Consider the following 21143-nt stretch of genomic DNA (forward strand, 5'->3'; position numbering starts at 1 on the left):
GTAGCCCATTCCAGCCTTGTGTAGGTCTACAATCTTGTCCCTGACATCCTTGGAGAGCTCTTTGGTCTTGGCCATGGTGGAGAGTTTGGAATCTGATTGATTGATTGCTTCTGTGGACAGGTGTCTTTAATACAGGTAACGAGCTGAGATTAGGAGCACACTCTTAAAGGGAGTGCAGTGTGCTCCTAATCTCAGTTTGTTACCTGTATAAAAGACACCTGGGAGACAGAAATCTTTCTGATTGAGAGGGGGTCAATTACTTATAAGCCACGCCCCTACTAAGCCACACCTCCAGTCCAGGAACCCCTCAACTAACCAAAGGTGCAAATATGAACAATTGACTAGCAATGGTTCCTTGAGGAACTCCAGGGGTTCCTTGAAGATCTCCAGGGTTCCTCGAGTCACCACAAATTCTTAGAGTATACTGTACAGTATGTCAAATAGGTGGGGTTGATTCACTTACCTCACCTGTGTCGGACGGTAAAACTAAACTTGCTACAGTGCACCCAATATTGGGTCAAATTCTAACTAATGTTCCATGCGTTGTTTTCTTCACTGGGCTTTCCGTAGAACTCTGCCATGTGTTTAAACAATCAATCAATAAATTAAACACTTACCTCACACCCAATTGCAGTCATTGTATGAGAGTGATCTACCGTAAATATTTAACTCTGGTCGTTATTGCAAAAGAGAATGTGTTCTCAGTGACTTACCTAGTTAAATAAAGGCTGTTGTGTGAAAGATTATCTCTATTGTCTATTTCTCCTAATATAAATTAAACAAACATCCCACCGCTTTCTTGATATTGGTCTTCTCAGATGGGAAGGGCCTCTGTTGGGTGTTGCTGGCCTGTGGTTGAGGCCCCTCCTTCTTGGAGTACAAGTCTCCTGGCCTGTTAGGCTGATCAATGAGGAATGAGGAGCTGTTTTCTTCAGAACACTTACTTATGCTCTGCTGCTTCCAACTGACAAAGGAAGGTCCACACTCACTCTGAGGTAAGTTAACAGATCTACTCATTCATTGAGAAAAAGACCAGGGGGGATGTATTGTTATCTGCAGGGTAAGATACTGTGTAAGACTACTCTGACCTTTCATATTTAAGTCTATTTTTCTATCAGTTTTTTGGTGTATTGCAGTTCATTTGAGTAATTCAGTGAAGGTAATGTAATAACGATCAATTAATAACAATACGCTTTATTCCAATTTTGTATTGTCCTTTGAAGGAATACACCTTCAAACCATACTGTGTTAATTAAGCAAATGTCGAACTTTAAGAGATTAACGAAATGAACATGCATGTTTAACTAGGTAAATTGGCACAGAAGGACAGGTTTTGTCTTATTCCCAGCACCACAGCTAGAAACACTGTCTTGGTGTGCATGTTCTCATGGAACTCTTTAACCGTAGCAAGTCATGTGAATAAAAACATAGCTGAGATTGTGTCTTGCCTTGGGGTGGAGACTGCTCAGTAGAGACAGAGAGTAGTAAGGTGCTTGGGGCACAGTGCCAATAGGTTGGGGTAGGTCAACATCTCACCCTCAGACACTAAAGGCAACATGATACATAGAAAGCAGCGGTATAATGCATTCTCACTGTTCCCAATGAAAGATTATTGGTTAGTTAACCTGCTGAATTCGATATGCATTCTGCTTCATTATACACATTTCTCCATGTAAGAATGTGCAGGACAGTTAATACACTGTGGTTTGTATTATTTCCATGTAAGAAGATGAAGTGAATGAAACAACAACGTGTTCTGTATCTTAATTCATTCAAATCAGTGATTATGTAAGCTCTTTCAAAGCAGGTATTTGCTTTGTGTGCTTGATTTTGTATTGACACTGCATTACCTTTTATTTACCCAGACATCAAAACTATCATAACAAACAGAAGGGGACAGATCAGACTGGGTGCTCTATTCAGTCTGGTTCCCTGAAGCGTTACAGATTGCGCAATAGAAATGTAACGGTCATTTCAGAGACAGAAGACATATGCAGCGTTTACCGTGAATGCGGTCTCTGCTAATGTTGGAACATTGCCTTTAAATTTCATTCACGCTGTAACGCTGAACAATGGTGATACGGATTGAATAGAGCCCTGGGTCTTTACAGCCTGTTTAAGAATCAGGCCAATCTTAAGTGGATGGGAGCAGTTAGCATAGATGGCATTATAAAGTCCAGGGTGGTGTATATTCTTATCTCTATGTAAGAAGATAAAGTGACAAACAATAATGTCTTCTGTATCTTAATTCATTCAAATCAGTGATTATGTAAGCTCTTTCCAAGCAGGTAGGCCTAATGCTTTGTGACCTCGATTTTGTGTATACTCCATATGGTGTTTGAGGAAGTAAAATAATAGATTTGTTGTTGGCTACTTTGTAGTCATCCTTGACATAAGGATGCAGTTACACCAGTGGTTACCAAGATGGTCTGAATTAAAAGGTAAGAGGTTAGGACTGTAACCTTGTATGAAACTTCATGTCTTTCAGCAGGCAAAAACTTAAGAGTTGAGTGTTTTGGGGGGACAATATTACCACTGCACTACATTACATATCAGATTGCTATGCAATTAGAAAAGGTCTACAGCAGGGGTACTCAACTCTTACCCTACGAGTTCCGGAGCCTGGTGGTTTTCTGTTCTACCTGATAATGAATTGCAAGCACCTGGTGTAAATCAGTAGTGAACAATGACAAAATACAGTGGAACTGGTTTCGAGGTCCAGAGTTGAGTTTGAGGGGCCTACAGTATCCTTGTAAGAAAGAACAACAGCCTTGTTGTTAATTTAACATGATAAAACATCCCTTACAAGGTGTGAAAAACATTGGATTACCTCTGAGTCTGTGAAAGGCTTCAGCTCTGGAAATAGCTCCCACAGAGTCTTTCATCTCACAAATGACAACTGTGACCAGTGTGTTTGTGACAGAAACAGTCACTTTATGGCTAAACTAGACCACTGACAGTCCTGTAGCTGATGACACAGCGCTCATGTCCCAAATGGCATCCTACTCCCTGTATAGTGCACTCATTTTTTACCAGGGCCTATAGGGCTCTTGTCAAAAGTAGTGCACTATGTAGGGAATAGGGTGCCATTTGGGACACAAACAATAGGTGATGACACTGACACACAGAAGAAAGAGATACTGGTGATATAATTGCTGTATTTATCGGCAGTTGCAAGCATGTAATTACTGTGTCATAACGTTCTCAAAAAAACAAACAAAACAAAAAACAGACAGTGTATTTAGCTTATCAACCAGCTTATTATTAGAATCAGGTGTGCTAGATTATAGGGTTGGTGCCGAAACCTACAGGATGGTAGCGCTCCAGGAACAGGGTTCAGCATCCCTGCTTATTGCATTGGGGTTTGTTCAGTCTGTGTAAGGCCTGGACAACATGATAAATGTCAAACGTCAACGGCTAAAACATACTGTCCTCTGCCCTACAGGAAATGGCACGCAAGTTTTGGACATATCTAGCTTTCTTCTTTCTCCTGGCTAGTCTGGCTGCCATCATTACTATGTCCGTGATCCAGGGTCATAAGCGTGTCTTTGAGTCACGTCTGAAGGTAAAAACAGCAACCACATTCCTCATCCTTCTCTGCTCAAATAGCTGTATTGACAGTGTAAAGCATTTGCTAAATGACTAAAATGTAAATGAATTACCTAGTATTTACCCAGACATCAAGACAATCATCACAAACAGAAGGTGACAGATCAGACTGGGTCTCTACAGCCTGTTTAGGAGTCAGGCCAAACTACAGTGAATGGGGGCAGTTAGCATAGATGGCATTATAAAGACCAGGGGAGTTTGTATTCATGGCAGGTTGGTGTTGGGGAAACATTTGCTGCGAGTGGGACACACTCAAAAGGAAGGACGAAGGGACTCTTGCCTAGCTGACTTGATACAACTTTGGGTAACAGGGTTAATACATGATTTCTTATTAATCAAAAGATGATTAACGTTTAATAACTCTGAAATAAAAACCAATCACCTTTTAGTCAGCACACCAGGTTATATAAGAGAAGGGAAAACTAACTTCAACTCTGCAGGAACTGAGACTCTGAGGTTGGTTCAAATAGTATTTGTTTTCTTTCCAAAAAATGTAGCTGTGCTTTATTTAATCTTGCTTGACGCAATGGAATGGTACTAATGGAAGTAGTCCACAAAAGTGCAAACCCTGCCCGTCTAGCACTCCAGGGCAGGCTCAAACAAACACTCAAAGATAGCAAATACTTGGCCTGTTTGAATCCAGGTCTGGGTCTGGAATGTGTATTATTGCTGCCTTTTTTAATTGTATTAAGATCCCCATTAGCCAACACCAATGGCAACAGCTAGTCTTACTGGGGCCTGACACATAACATTTAATACATTTAAAAACAATAACATGTAGTGTGGGCATGTGTTTGCAACTATCAGTACATGTCAGTACATACACATAAAAAATAAAGGGAACACTTAAACAACACAATGTAACTCCAAGTCAATCACACTTCTGTGAAATCAAACTGTCCACTTAGGAAGCAACACTGATTGACAATAAATTTCACATGCTGTTGTGCAAATGGAATAGACAACAGGTGGAAATTATAGGCAATTAGCAAGACACCCCCAATAAAGGAGTGGTGCTGCAGGTGGGGACCACAGACCACTTCTCAGTTCCTATGCTTCCTGGCTGATGTTTTGGTCACTTTTGAATGCTGGCGGTGCTTTCACTCTAGTGGAAGCATGAGATGGAGTCTACAACCCACACAAGTGGCTCAGGTAGTGCAGTTCATCTAGGATGGCACATCAATGCGAGCTGTGGCAAGAAGGTTTGCTGTGTCTGTCAGCGTAGTGTCCAGAGCATGGAGGCGCTACCAGGAGACAGGCCAGTACATCAGGAGACGTGGAGGAGGTCGTAGGAGGGCAACAACCCAGCAGCAGGACCGCTACCTCTGCCTTTGTGCAAGGAGGAGCAGGAGAAGCACTGCCAGAGCCCTGCAAAATGACCTCCAGCAGGCCACAAATGTGAATGTGTCTGCTCAAACGGTCAGAAACAGACTCCATGAGGGTGGTATGAGGGCCCGACGTCCACAGGTGGGGGTTGTGCTTACAGCCCAACACCGTGCAGGACGTTAGGCATTTGCCAGAGAACACCAAGATTGGCAAATTCGCCACTGGCGCCCTGTGCTCTTCACAGATGAAAGCAGGTTCACACTGAGCACGTGACAGACGTGACAGAGTCTGGAGATGCCGTGGAGAACGTTCTGCTGCCTGCAACATCCTCCAGCATGACCGGTTTGGCGGTGGGTCAGTCATGGTGTGGGGTAGCATTTCTTTGGGGGGCCGCACAGCCCTCCATGTGCTCGCCAGAGGTAGGCTGACTGCCATTAGGTACCGAGATGAGATCCTCAGACCCCTTTTGAGACCAAATACTGGTGCAGTTGGCCCTGGGTTCCTCCTAATGCAAGACAATGCTAGACCTCATGTGACTGGAGTGTGTCAGCAGTTCCTGCAAGAGGAAGGCATTGATGCTATGGACTGGCCCGCCCGTTCCCCAGACCTGAATCCAATTGAGCACATCTGGGACATCATGTCTCGCTCCATCCACCAACGCCACGTTGCACCACAGACTATCCAGGAGTTGGCGGATGCTTTAGTCCAGGTCTGGGAGGAGATCCCTCAGGAGACCATCCGCCACCTCATCAGGAGCATGCCCAGGCGTTGTAGGGAGGTCATACAGGCACGTGGAGGCCACACACACTACTGAGCCTCATTTTGACTTGTTTTAAGGACATTACATCAAAGTTGGATCAGCCTGTAGTGTGGTTTTCCACTTTAATTTTGAGTGTGACTCCAAATCCAGACCTCCATGGGTTGATAAATTGGATTTCCATTGATTATTTTTGTGTGATTTTGTTGTCAGCACATTCAACTATGTAAAGAAAAAAGTATTTAATAAGATTATTTCTTTCATTCAGATCTAGGATGTGTTGTTGTCACGGTTGTCGTGGGTTAAGGAGGACCAAAACACAGCAGGAATGTTGATGCTCATCTTGTGTATTTATTTACAAACTAAGTGAACACCAAAAACAACAAAACGAAACGAACTTACGAACAACGACACAGTCTTGAAATGCTCACTCGGCAAAACAAGAAACAATCTCCCACAATTAAACAGACAAACACACCCAACTAATATAGGACTTCCAATCAAAGGCAACACCACACAGCTGCCTTCAATTGGAAGTCCACCCCAATTAACCAAACATAGACATACAACTAACTAGATCAACATAGAAATACGTGAAACTCAAACAGTGCCCAAAAACCCCGGAATACTAAATCAAATGCCCTTACTACAAAAACACCACCCTGAACCACATAAAACAAATACCCTCTGCCACGTCCTGACCAAACTACAATACCAATTAACCCTTATACTGGCCAGGACGTGACGGTTGTTTGTGTTCCCTTTATTTTTTTTGAGCAGTATATTTACGTTCTGTCCCTGTTCTCAGCTTTATGGAAGTAATAATCACACCATAATGGAGTGCAATCATTATGCTTCTAGCCAATCAGGAATCTAGTGCAATAATTGTGTGATAATGATGAGGTATTTGATGGACTGTACTTTAGGGGATAGTGGTTGTTTACCATAACATACATGATTGCCTTTCATTATACAACGATTATGTGCGTGCCACTGCATCATTTCTTGATCTCTAATAGAATCCTCCTACTCTTGGACAGCAGTAAAGAGTATGTTTTCACTCCTTAGGTTCAGATCCACTATAGCTGTATCTGTCACGTCCTGACCAGCATAAGGGTTATTTGTTATTGTAGTTTGGTCAGGACGTGGCAGAGGGTATTTGTTTTGTGGTTCGGGGTGGAGGTTTATTTAGTAGGGCGTTTGATTTATTATTTCCGTTTTTTTGGGTAATGTTCTATGTTTGTATTTCTATGTGGTCTCTGGTCTTTTGTATTTCTATGTCTGGTTTATTGGGGTTGGACTCTCAATTGGAGGCAGGTGTTTTCTCATTGCCTCTGATTGGGAGTCCTATATATGGGTATGTGTTTGGTTTAGTGTTTGTGGGAGATTGTTTCTTGTTTTGCTGAGTGTGTCTGACAAGACTGTTTTGTTGTTCGGGAGTTCTTTATTTTGTTAGTTTGGTGTTTTCTTGATTTAAAATAAATATACAAGATGAGCATCCACATTCCTGCTGCGTTTTGGTCCTCCATTCCCGACGACAACCGTGACAGTATCAATTGACTTTGACCTGTTTCGTTGTATGAGTGAAATAATCCTGCAGCAGGAGGATTTGATAATTCAAAAAAAGAAAAACTGATAATTTTTTACGGAAAGTTGCTTTTGATAGGCTAAAGTAGGCTATAATTTAGGTGTAGCCTATGGTTGCATTTCGGATACACTTGTATATCATAGTAGAGACCAATATCTATCTTGTGTTATTGAGCTATGTAAAACAAAGGTTGTGTATGGCTGCATTTCAGAGACATTTTTGTACATATGAATGTTGCAGCAGTAGGACCTAAGGTAGTAGGACATTTATTCTGTCTGGTTCTTTAGTGTTTGAGCGAAAGAGAACTGCGGGTTTTCAGTGAATTAATCACAAGGCTCATCTGCAATAACAAAGTGATCAAATTAAGACAAAACATCTGTATATGAACTAGCATCTTGGATATGTAATGTGATTTTCCTGCTCTCCTCTGCGTGCAGTATGGCATAGTAATCGACTCAGGCTCCTCCCGCTCTACTATGTATCTGTATCAATGGCCAGCCGAGAAGCAAAATAACACTGGAGTGGTGAGCCAGACACTCAGATGCATGGTCACTGGTAAGTCTGCATGTTTTTCATTTTATTTTATTGGCCCAACCCTCTTCAGCGGACTAAAGAAACGTTATTTTCACAGCTATTTTGTGAAATAGAAATTTTACGTATATGCACAGTATTACAAAAACAGAAATATATGTTTGGGATAAACACATTAAATGTGGATACATAGAACTGAGACATATCCGATGTACATGATAGTGTTTTCGGTCCTAACTATTATAGAGCATCAGCTTTTAATCCCACCCCTCAGCTACTTTCAGCCCATCCCACCTATCTCCGTACACCACCCTCTCTTGATTTCAATGTGACATATATTTTTCAACTGTGTTGTGATGTCTTACATCAATTCTGAACCTTTCCAATCGCATAGTATCCACAAATTGTAAGTTAAAGATGAATATATTTGCTGAGAGTATTATATTGCTGATATATTGACTTTTGCGTTCCAAATCGTCCAATGGTACAATTTGTAGGGTTAATTTTAGATGAATGTTGTGATTTTTCAGCCTCTGCTGAACCTGTGACCACAACAAGCTACATGGGGGCAAAACCAGAATAAATCATCTAATGATTATATCTCTTCGCAGCTAAATCTGCAGAGTTGAGATGGTTGTATGCCTCATATACTGTCTAACATTATGCTGATGGCAAGAATGCTGTATAATAATTTACATTTAAAACGGAGTCTGTATGTTCATAATGTGTCACTGTTGAGTCTGCATCGTAGTGTGATGAACCCGACACATTCTCACACAGGTCGCAATCTTGTCGTCATATTTTATTTCTTGTATTTTACCCCCTTTTCTCCCCAATTTTGATCTTGTCTTATCGCTGCTACTCCCCAATGGGCTTGGGAGGCAAAGGTTGAGTCATGCATCCTCTGAAACATGACCCGCCAAACCGCGCTTCTTAACACCTGCCCACTTAACCCGGAAGCCAGCTGCAGGAAACACTGTACAACTAACAACCAAGGTCAGCCTGCAGGCGCCCGGCCTGCCAGAGCGCGATGAGACAAGTAAAGCCCCCCCCAGCCAAACTCTCCCCTAACCTGAACGACGCTGGGCCAATTGTGTGCCGCCTTATGGGACTCCCGATCAAGGCCAGTTGTGACACAGCCTGGGATCAAACCCAGGTCTGTAGTGACACCTCTGGCACTGTGATGCAGTGCCATAGACTGCTGCGCCACTCGGGATGCCCTTGTACTCATCTTTTTTATGAAGATACCATAATACATTACTTTTTGGAAAAGGACTTGCATGTGAAATGCACTTATCATCATACAACCTTTCAGTACTGTATGTCATACTCCTTTTATATACTATGTTGAAGGGCAATTCCGCCACTTTCCAACCTCATATTCATCATCTCCAGCACCAACAAGTGTCTTAATATGTGAAAAAAGTGTGTTTCTATGATATGTGGTTAAAAAGGTAAGAAGAAAGGTCCTAAAAGAACGCTTCTCTGTGACATCACAAGGTAGGATTAAAAGTAAAAAAAACAGCAACCTAAGTTTCTAGACCAAGGGAGGGTCTTTTCTTGCTCCCACGTCACTGCGAACCTCAGTGTTTGAAAATAACAGTTTTTTACTTTTGATGATGTCATCGGGTAGAACTTTTTAACTTTATTTTTTTCTACAAAACATGTACTGCTTTCACAAATGTTGAAACTGGTCTTGTGCTGGAGATAATGAAAATGAGGTTGAAAAGTGGTGGAGTTGCCCTATAAGCACCTGGTTTAAAAGCACTATACATTTAATCCAGTGTTGTATAGTGATGCAGACTTGCTAGCTATCTAGTGTATCATTTGCTTGTGACTTAGATAATAAGTATTGTATGACTCTGAGCTCAGTCTGATTTGATTCCCCAGGCCCTGGTATCTCGGATATGTTAGTTGACAATGCACAGGACCAACAGTCCTGGGCGTCGATCAGAGAATGTATGAACAACATCACAAAAATCGTCCCCGCAGACCAACACAATTCAACCGTCCTCTACCTTGGGGCGACTGCTGGGATGAGACTGCTACAGTGAGTTGTGGGTTTGTCTTCCTCCAGTGTGAGCGTGCCTCACCAGTCTTCTAGGCATGGAGTCTAGTCTATCTGGCTGACCTATCTCTGTTGTTGCACTTCTGGGAATGGATCCATGGTAGATACAGAAGTAGACGTGTGCATGCGCACACATGCACACACATACTGATCCCACACACAGAATACTAATAGGTTTTACACCATATTTAATCAACCTTCTATAGGCCTATTATTGATCTCTAAATTCTCGTCTGGACTGTAGATTTTGAGCTTGTATATTATCTATCTCTCTCTTGATTACAAGTTCACAGAATGAAACAAAATCCAATGAGATTTTAAGGAACCTGCAGAACTACCTCCAATCTCTGCCGTTTAACTTCCAAAACGCCTCCATCATGTCAGGGGATGAGGAGGGGCTGTATGGCTGGATCACCGTCAACTACCTGATGGGAAACTTCCTGGAGGTACATTACCATTTTACATTAACTTCAAAACCTTTACAATAACTTTAGAATTACCTAAATAACTCTTAGGCATATGTATATGTACTGATGTGTGGGTAACTGTCAGTAATGTGTGTAAGTGTATGTAGGAACTATTTTTGGTTCTATTGTTCTTATTTAAAATGTGTGTAGTTCTGACTTTGAGCTGTTCTTGTCTATTGATGTTCTGTATTATGTCATGTTTTGTGTGGACCCCAGGAAGAGTAACTGCTGCTTCAGCAACAGCTAATGGGGATTAAAAAAAATAAAAAAAAATAAATCATGGAAATTTGAACACAAAATCAATGTTTATACAGTATATATAAATGTAGGGTGTAGATCAGCTTTAATATTGCAGATAGATTGTGGTTTATATCAGTGTTACAATTATATGGAAAGTAGAAATCAAAACTGGATGGTTTTGAAGGAAAATATATTTAAAAAAATAAGAAATATATATATATGGGGGGGATTGGAAATGATGCAGACAATTATTTCCAATCCCCCACATTTTTTTCTTATTTTTAAATATATTTTCCTTCTTAATTATTTGACCATAACCCTACCACCCCTCTCCTAATTGAAGTTAACTAATGGACAACAATACTTAGGGTTCTACTTCCAGCTTATACATACCATATACATTTTATGGACACGGTACAGTTTACATCAGTTACCTTTTATTTTATACATTTTTTACCCTTCAGCTACCCTCAACCCCTCTCATTTATTCTGAAAACCATCCAGTTTTGATTTCTATTTGCCATATATTCTTTAACTGCCCTGTGATACTTCACAAAAGTTATGAACCTTACTATTCTCAGTTTCTACAGATTGTAAATTAAAGATGATTTAAAAAAATAATAGTTCTATCATATTATTGATCGAATGACCGTGGCTTTTCATGTCACCCAGCAGTGCTTTTAGCAGAGTTAGCTTTAGGTAAATGTTGTGATTTTTCAGCCATTCCTGAAACTGCGACCAAAAACAAGCTACATATGTGCAGTACCAAAACAAGTGACTTAATGAATCTGTCTCTTTGCAGCAAAATCTGCAGAGCTGGGATGGTTGTATCCCCAATGCATTCTATTGGTTGCAAGGATTTTCTATAATCATTTAAATTGAAAAACTCAAAGTTTTGAATCCGGCGTTGTTTTGTATACCAGTTAATAAACCATGGAATCAGCATATCAAACATCTCTTCCCAACTATTTTGCAACCTGTATGGTGCAGCTGTAATTTTCTGTCCTTAAAGGGAACTGGTATATTTTTTGATTGATCAAACAAGAATTTGACCAACTTTGGTCTTCAATGCAGGGCCGACAGACAAGTTCTTTAGCTTCTACAATGCTTAAAATAAGATTGTTTTGCGGCTCTATATTGAACCTTTTTCAGGGCCATGTATGAAGCGAGCCATTGAACCCTTCAATATTTATTCTAGCAGTGTAGGGTTTTTATCAGAATGAATTTATCACAATACAGTACAGTTCTTATCACTGTGTTTCATAAAGATCATAATTGATTCGAAAACATCAATCTATCCTCTGGTTTGCAGAGAAACATATGGAACATGTGGGTGCGGCCTGCCGGAGGGAAGATGGTGGGTTCCATGGATCTAGGAGGGGCGTCCACCCAGATAGCGTTCACCCTCCCAGATCCCAACGCCCGGGGAACAGACATCATGCGGGTCACCCTCTATGGCTACGAATACAACATCTACACTCACAGCTTCTTGTGTTATGGGAAGAACGAGGCAGAGAAGAGAGTCCTTGCTGCTTTAGTGAAGGTACTGTGTAAAGGAAATTTGGGTTTACTTCAAATAGTATTTCTTTTCTTCCAAATACCTGATTGGTCAAGCCTGGAGTGCTAAATGGGCTGGGTTTGGAGGTTTGGGACTGTTGAAAGAAGTTGAAAGAAAATAAATACTATTTGAACCCAGAATCTGTTATGATGTCATCCCTCACATTCATTCCTGGCAGCATTGTCAACATGATGATGATGATGATGATGATGATGCTTTTATACTTAGCTAAGTGCTGTTTTTTGTGTAATTAATGCAATCCTTCTGGCTAAGTCCACAGCACCCATTAATATCTAATTACCACATCCTAAGAAATCTGTCGACACCTCATTACCTTGACACTTTACTGTCTCTCGGAGATGAGGCAAAGTGCATTATGGTATTAACCGTATTGATCTGTCCATTTCTATATGGTTTGCTTTGCAAGCTTGGTCGAAAAGTGCCTGTTTTGCTAGGATGGTAGATAATGCATGCACAACTGAAGACAGCCATTTTGAGGAGACAACAATGTAAATAGGGGTCCCACTTTACTTATAGTTGTTATTATACCTGTGTAGCCTAGTAACGCTGTAATTACTACAGTAGAAAAGAGGTTCAAGCTCAGCTATTGATCCTTTGGATTCCTTCTTCATGAATGTTAAAGTGACATACTGTAAATACTTTTACTGTACTCTCTTTGTCTCACTGATCAGAACTCTGAGAACGCTACACATGTGACCAACCCCTGCTTCAATCTTGGTTACAACATGACTGTGTCGGCTGAGTCCATCTTTGGTACTAAATGCATAAAAACGCCTGCCAACTACGACCCCAAGCAGATGATCACCCTGAAGGGGTCATCAGACAACGGAGCCTGTAGGGATGTGGTGCAATCCATATTTGACCTGACCTGCACGAAGAACTGTTCCTTTGACGGAGTCTACCAACCATCCGTGGGACCCGGGGACTTTCTGGTACACGTATACACGCATACAGACAGACAGACATACTGTATATATAGGGCATATTTTGCAGTTATCCAATAAATATTGTGTCTGTCTGAGCTCCTAACGTGTGTTCCGTCCCTCAGGCCTATGCTGGGTTCTTCTACACTGCTCAGGCTGTTGGGCTGAAAGGCATTTCACAACTGAACCAGTGGAACTCCTCTACCTGGGAATTCTGCTCCTGGGACTGGCCCACCGTGAGTCCATGTAGTTGTTGTGGTTTTTGTTGTTGGTGGTGGTAGTGGTCACTGCTCCATGGACTGGACCACTGGGAGTCCTTTTACACTGGCAGCTACTGATGTAGGATCTTAATTTGAGCCAGTGTGCTACAGCAGGAAAATAATCCTGCAGCAACAGGAAATGCAAATTATTATGTGGATTATAATTAATTGTATTTTTTTGTAGGGGTTTATACTTTCTTTGTTAGGGCAAATCAAGTCTGAAATTTCAAAACTAGAATACACTACAAGTTTCTCAGCAACAAAAGAGTGATCAAATTAAAATCCTACATCTGTACAGCAATTTTCACATTTATAGCTGTGACAGAAAAAGGGAAGAGCTTGACATTAGCTAAAATAGTGGTAAGCATAGAAGTAAAATATGAGTAAATAGATGTTCTATTTAATGATGGGGGTAAGCTTACTCCACCTGAGAAAGAGTGGCCATGCATTCCATGACTATTGGGATCTGTAGGTATATAGAAAAGTGGACAACAGGTCAACTGTACTGTACCATCTGAGGTTCATTTATGAGGACCTTTCCTGGGTGGTGTTTTACATGGAACTACACACAGACAACAGAGACATATTTTGTAAGACATGGGTGCTGTCCAACAATTATCAAGGCTATTGCAATGTATTATTAGAAATGTATCATTAGAAGAAATAATTAGAAAATTGCCTCAACACATGGAAAATGTAATGGATAGACAAATGGAATGTTGTTTTTTCCCTTCTTTTTTAGCTCACGCTAAAAAAGGGCTGGATAGCTGAAAAATACAGAAAGTCCTACTGCTATTCAGCACATTACGTCCAGACATTGCTTGTAAATGGCTACAAGTTCAATAAAGACACCTGGAAACACATTGACTTCCAAAAACAGGTAAGTGTGGCAGAATACAGCCATGTACCTTGGAGGATCCAAACACATGCTTCCAAATGAAGCAAATGTTTTTATGGTCATATACTGTACTGCAAAAAGAGAAACCAATATAAATGGTGGGTATACTATCATTAACAGAGGTCAAGATCTTGACAAGGAAGCGGCTAGAATAGTTTCCTATGCCCCCAGGAAATGGAACTTGTGATGGAAGTCCAGACTGGAACTTCCAGCTGAAGTCTTTCAGTCTGTTAGACTCAAGGAAGTGTAACATGAAGTCTTTCTTTCAAAATCAAAGCACAATACAGACTGGTTACAGTAGCTTGTTTGACATTATGAAAAATGAGGGATTTGTCCCCCAAGATCCCAAGATGACGATTCTCTGTTTTTCATTCTTACAAACAAGCGAGCTACTGTCTCTCTGTCTTTTGTGTTTTGGGTGTCAGGAGAAATTGATGCCCTTTGTCCCATCATCAAAAGGGGTTGAAAGATGTCACTTCTTCAGTGGAAGGAAAGACGGATTTTAGAGTCATTTTCCCCCTGGGGGGCATAGTTTGCCTCAATTATTTATAAACGGCAAACATTCTTCTAACTTGTAATGTTCATTATTCATTGTTGTCTTTCAGCCTTTTCCAATAGACTATTGATGTTAAAAAAGAAGGCAGGTCACCCGTGATACAAGTCAGTATTCGACTTCCATCCATGTCTGATGACGTTGGGAGATGATGTGGAAACCGGCCACTAGGGGCAACAGTGAGCGCTGTTATCTTCAATTAGGTTTAGGTTTTGCTAGGGCGTTGTGGACGGGGATGGGGGATGGGCATAAGCATCTATAACTTCGAAATTTGACGTTGGATGAACGTCTAATTCTGATGTGAGACTGTGAGAGCTTGTAGCAAAAAAGATATGATAGAGGGTGCCAGAATTGGGAAAAGGGTCAGGATTTCTGAACTCCAAATCGACCACTAGCCCCTACTCTCCTGCCACTTATGTAGATCAGAGAGGATTGGATAGGTGGAAGTAGTAAGGAGATATTTCCACCTAGCCAATCAGAAGGTAATATGAAGATATTGACCAAATTTTTATACTGTATCCATCCAATCCTATCAAATCTAATGTAGTGCCTAGGATGTAAGGGCTAGGCGGCCATTTGGAATTGACCAATAATCTGTTTTAAGTCTGTTCGTCCCATAAATCTTGTTCATCCCATAGGCTGGGGTGATGGAGATAAGGGTTTATAGGTGTGGCAGTGAAGCATTTGAGATTTTGCAAAGATAGGTTTTAGCTTCCTCAACTAAATAAACAGAGGCAATGCATTCCATGACTATTGGTATCTGTAGGTATATAAATAAGGAGAACAGGTCAGTTGTGTTGAACCATCTGTGGTTAATTTATGAGGACCTCTGTCTTTATAGGGTCGGCAGGTAGCCTAGTGGTTAGAGGAGGCAGGTAGCCTAGTGGTTAGAGGAGGCAGGTAGCCTAGTGGTTAGAGGAGGCAGGTAGCCTAGTGGTTAGAGGAGGCAGGTAGCCTAGTGGTTAGAGCGTTGGGCCAGTAACCAGCAGGTAGCCTAGTGGTTAGAGGAGGCAGGTAGCCTAGTGGTTAGAGCGTTGGGCCAGTAACCAGCAGGTAGCCTAGTGGTTAGAGGAGGCAGGTAGCCTAGTGGTTAGAGCGTTGGGCCAGTAACCGGAAAGTTGCTGGATCGAATCCCCGACCTGACAAGGTAAAAATCTGTCGTTCTGCCCCTGAGCAAGGCAGATAACGCGCTGTTCTCTGGGCGCTGAAGACGCGAATTTCGATTAAGGCAGGCCCCTGCACCCCTCTGATTCAGAGGGGTTGGGTTAAATGCGGAAGACACATTTCAGTTGAATACATTCAGTTAGATAACTGACTAGGTATCCCCCTTTCCCTGTCTTGTCTGTCCCCTAGGGTGTAGGAGACAGTGGTATTCAAAGGTGGGATTGCCAAATTTAAAATGTTTTTAAAATTAAGAGTACTTACTATTAGACAATATACAAACGTTTTTTTAAGAAAGATAATTTGAAAACTATGTGTTTATTGCTTCTCTTCATTTTTATAAGAGAGCTGAACATTTCATGAATTGAAGGTTATTTGTTGATGTGAAAATCAAAATGTACCGATTTTAAGGTTGTATCATTAGATTTGGGGTGGGTTGGGATCGCCATAATTTCTAACAAAAAAATGGGACACCCAGAAATTCCTCATTCCGGTTCCGGACCTTGTTTTATCATCTCTTTTATGGGACCCAGAACTTAATCGAGAAGCTGACCAAAGAATTTAGTTTTGGGTTAACCAAGATTAGGGTGTCGGGCAGGGCAGATTAGGATTAGGGTGTAGGGCAGGGCAGACTAAACTGGGGCCCGTGGGCCAACGTTTGGTTTGACCCGCCAGAATAATTTTTAAGCTTAGTCAGAGTTAGAAAAGTAGAATACACAATTTTGAAATTTGGTAGTGCATTAGCAGTCTACAGTTCTACTAGTAATCATCACCAAATTAACGGCCGGGCACACAAGGCATGTGCCCTGGAGCCCTGACCTCTAGGTGGCCCCCATTGATTTTGTTAGTCACTCAGTAAACATATGAACATGGCATAAGTCATGGCAAAATGTGTAGAACGGCAGGAAATTCGCTTTAAAACTGCAACAACAAAAAACACCTCATGGCAAAATGTGTAGAATTGCAGGACATTACCTTTGAAACTGCAACATTTTCTCAACGTCCTATGGAAACATGAGTAGAATTGCATGAACATTGTTTTAAAACGGCCACATTTTCTCTACACCTATGGCAAATGTGTAGAATTGCAGAGAATTTACTTTAACACTGAAAAAAAGAACTACCAAGAGGGGTGGGACTAAAATGTTTTGCACACGAGGTGGGTGGGCCTCCCAACCAAATGTCCATTAGGGCCCCCAAAATGGCGCTTCTGCCTGATGTTTTCCTGAAGTTTCCAATACCTTTCTGATGCATTTCTGTTACTTCCTGCTGAAAATACAAATTGTTACACCTTTCCCATTTTCAAGTTATGAGCCTTATGAAACGTTTCTGTGCCACAACGGTTACATTTTTTCATTCATCTTTAATATTGGTAATAAGAATGTGTTGATAGGTGTCAAGTTATATGGCTACAATTTAATTAATGTTTTAGTGTGATTTTATGATTGCTTACTGAAAAGTTGTTGTTTAAATACTCTAAAAAGCTATTGTTTACCTTTTATTTTTCTAAATAGATAATGTCTATTTGTTCAGCCTGCGGCCCATCACTCAGGTTAGATTTTGGCCCACCAAGCCCAAAAGTTTGATCACCCCTGGTGTAGGGGCTATGGTGTAAGGCAGGGGTCCCCAAACATTTTTGGTCCATGATTGTCACGTCCTGACCAGTAAAAGGGGTCATTTGTAATTGTAGTTGGTCAGGGTGTGGCAGGGGGTTGTTTGTTTTGTGTGTTTTGGGGTTTTTTGGTTCTAGGGGTTTTTGGTTCTAGTTTTCTATTTCTATGTTTCTTTTTCTATGTGTGGCCAAGTATGGCTTCCAATCAGAGGCAGGTGTCTTTCGTTGTCTCTGATTGGAAGCCATACTTAGGCAGCTTGTTTTTCCTGTGTTTTTGTGGGTGGTTGTTTTCTGTATAGCCTGTGTGCCTTACGGAACTGTTTATTGTCGGTTTGTTATTTTTGTTTAAGTGTTCACTTTATTTAAATAATAAAAGAAGATGAGCACTTTACCCGCTGCGTTTTGGTCCCCCTTCATCGACACCTGTGACAGTGATCCCATTTTGATATCAATAAAATGTTCGCCACACCATCATGCAAACAAAGTGATGTAATCAACGGCCAATATGAACTTTTTAAATAGGTGCTATGACAGTTTATTACAAATCAGTCTGACAGAACTTCAATCTGAAGAAAGTATAGTTTGAAGTGGCTGAATTGCATCAGTAAGGTATTGGGAGGTTCAGAAGATCATTAGGCAATCATGTTGTATGATCTTCTGTGTAGAAAATAACACATAATTGATGTTCTTTTCCCCCCACTATGATTTAGTCTTGTCCACTCTGTTCTATTGAGGCTTGTGGACATTGTAGAGGGAAACAGACACATATGTGTTCCTAAGAGTCTCATCTTTCAGTGATGGGTTCATAATATTTTGTTAAAACAGTTAAACAGTTAAAATAGCTTAAACAGATCAAAAGATAGAGCCACATGTGTAGGCAGAAAACAGAAACCCCTCTGTTTATTACAACCACATCTAGCGGCTACCGGAAGCTACTGACACAATAAATCAAGCGACCCCGGTTCAGTTTCACTCGCGACCCCATTTTCAAATCAGGAGACCCCTAGTTTGGGAAACACATGTCTGTTTTAAGTGAGTCTGTCTGTCTTCAAACTGTCTTGTCAATCCTCTACTGTGCGGTGTGCCCCCTAGGGGTCGGCAGGGGGGCGCGGGGGTAAAATGACCCAAGTGAAAAAGTCTGGGAACCCCTATTCGCAGGTGTAGGGGCTAGTGGTCAATAGTCTGTTTTAAGTGAGTGTCTGTCTCTCTCCTCAAACTGTCTCTGTCCCCTCCAGGTACATAACACAAGTATAGGCTGGAGTCTGGGCTACATGCTACATACATCCAACATGATCCCTGCTGAGGCCAAGCTGGTGCGTCTGCCCATAGCCAACTCTGTGTTCGGTGGCCTCCTCTTCCTCTTCACCGCCCTCACCATCGTCAGTGTCATGTTCCTGATCATCAAGGCTGTGCGCGCCTGCTACTGACCCCCACTAGAGGGCAGAGTGTTCAAATTACAGTTACACCTAGGGTTGCAAAATTACAGTAACTTTCCCAAAATGTGTTTTTTCCAGAAATCCGGGTTGGAAGATTCCTGGAATCAGGAGAGAATGAGCAGGAAATCTGGGAATCCTCCAACTAGGATTCCTAGAAAACCTTGGAATTTTGGGAAAGTTACAGCAGTTTTTCATCCCTAGTTACACCCGATGGAGGAAAGTGCTTCTGGTCCCACCCAGACACAGTTACAGCAGGCAACAATAGAACATGGACAGGTGGAAGGTATTATCACCAGATATTATCATCCTCAGATAAAGAGATTTAACAGGATCTTAAAGCCCACATGCAGTCTTATTCATTTTATTTTTTAAATCATCACTATATGTCTAATAAATCACTGTGTGTGTTTATTTCATGAAAATAACTCCAAATATATCTGCTATTATTTATTTTCTTGAGCCTCCTTTTGCCATTGAAATGCTCAGTCTGATCGTATGGGTGTGTTGATACAAATGAAATAATATTTACATACACAGCCCTGATTGGCAGATAGGATCGTCTAGACTTTAGACTAGAGCCTACCCCGCTTACCCCTTCAAAGTAGGATGAAACATATGCAAATAAAAATTGACTGGTCATTGGTCAAAATAATCAGATTGTGATGTCATACTGTGGGCCAAAAACTCCCTCCCACCTAATAGTGTTGTTTTGACCTCATAGTGAAGACATATAATTTCAAAAAAGAGGGAAATCACGTTTTGACTGCACTGCCCCTCTAAGCACTTACAAATGCATAACATATTGTACAAATTGGAATTCGTAACATATCATATGCATTGCAGGGGAATAAAAAAAACATTTTGCAAGAGGTATCATATCATACAAAATGGATACAATTGTACACAATTGTGCAACATTTTCGGGGTATTTCGGGGTACTTTCAAAACTACTGGCTGAAATTATACAAAACATAATAATGTATCTTAAGCTGTTTAAAGGATCTCCATTCCATGTGTTTGTTTGAGTGTTTTCAGTGAGAAGATACACTTGAGGGTCAGTAATGCATTATAAGATATTGTTCGCTGCTTTAGGCTCATCCCAAACAGACGAATGAGACAATTCTAAGAGATTCAGTGACTTCAAATGCTCAATTGGTCTTTAAAGTATGGTAAATGAGAAGTGTTAATTGCATAATGAACTGCTGAGCAAAAATGATCGCCGTTTGCACTAAGTCATCAGCTATACAGTACTGTAGATCAGGAGGTTGAATGAAGGTTGAAGGTAGCATGGTAAAATCTCTTTATTACATATTTTGCTGGATGGCATGGCATTATCGGTTATCTACCTCTGAGATCTTGCATCTTTCTCATCTGATGTACTATATCAGCAAATCCTTGTCATGCAGTCATTTTGTGTTGGTTGAATGTTCCATATTAACAATAAACTGAACATTACCCATGATGTTATCATCTCCAGACTCCAGCTAGTTATATCTGTTTCCTCCCTCTTCTTTACTTTACCTAGCCTACTTCCCCCTGTCGACTTTATGTATGTGTTCTGATTCTCCACACTTGTACTTTCCCCTTCAGAAGGGCGGAGATTTGGGATGCATTTTCCTTTTTAATCCGTTTTTTACTGTAATTCAATGTGTCCTAGGTCAGTAGCTACAGTACCAGAAGGGGGCAGTCCTTGACCATAAAGATTTACCTAGTGAGCCAAGAATTGACATCCATTGTCCATTGTCTTTTAATCCGTTCATGGTAGAAAAGCACCTCATCTTCAGAGAAATCAAACAGTTTTTTCTTCATCTCTGAAGAGGATAGAACCCTATGGGCCAGTTTCCCAGACACAGATAAAGCCTAGTGCTAGACTAAAAATCACTTTCAATGGAGATTAGGTTGAGCATGTTTTTTAGTCTAAGACTAGGCCTAATATTTGTTCCAAAAAATAGCGCTATGTGTTATTAGTTAAAGTTATAGACCTAATTGGTAAGGGGTCTTTGTTAGATCTGTCTCCTGTGACTCCTTTGCCAAGGGATGGATAGTGAGCCTAATACTTTACAATTCAAGCACATTTCAAAGTGGATAAAAAGCAACATTAATTCATTTTTATGGGTCTGGTTCTTATCATTTAT

At 41.0% G+C, this 21143-nt stretch overlaps 1 protein-coding gene across 1 annotated transcript; it reads left to right on the plus strand.

Moving 5' to 3' along the window:
• Window positions 1–709: 709 nt before the first annotated feature.
• On the plus strand, window positions 710–20484 carry LOC115176812 (ectonucleoside triphosphate diphosphohydrolase 3). Its single transcript, XM_029737132.1, has 10 exons — window positions 710–995; window positions 3446–3565; window positions 7718–7835; window positions 9702–9861; window positions 10166–10325; window positions 11899–12129; window positions 12837–13097; window positions 13214–13324; window positions 14091–14228; window positions 18808–20484. Exons 2-10 carry the CDS (start codon window positions 3449–3451, stop codon window positions 18997–18999), a joined length of 1488 nt encoding a protein of 495 aa, XP_029592992.1. The 5' UTR covers window positions 710–995; window positions 3446–3448; the 3' UTR covers window positions 19000–20484.
• Window positions 20485–21143: the final 659 nt, after the last annotated feature.

The sequence above is a fragment of the Salmo trutta genome, chromosome 37, assembly GCF_901001165.1.
Source record: "Salmo trutta chromosome 37, fSalTru1.1, whole genome shotgun sequence".
NCBI classification, from domain to species: Eukaryota; Metazoa; Chordata; class Actinopteri; order Salmoniformes; family Salmonidae; genus Salmo; species Salmo trutta.

Excerpts from the sequence above, each read along its gene's own strand:
- LOC115176812 (XM_029737132.1), top strand. The coding sequence starts at position 3,449 with ATGGCACGCAAGTTTTGGACATATCTAGCTTTCTTCTTTCTCCTGGCT. Across the intron at positions 3,566-7,717 it reads TCTTTGAGTCACGTCTGAAG|TATGGCATAGTAATCGACTC; the intron begins GTAAAAACAGCA and ends CTCTGCGTGCAG. Across the intron at positions 10,326-11,898 it reads TGATGGGAAACTTCCTGGAG|AGAAACATATGGAACATGTG; the intron begins GTACATTACCAT and ends TCTGGTTTGCAG.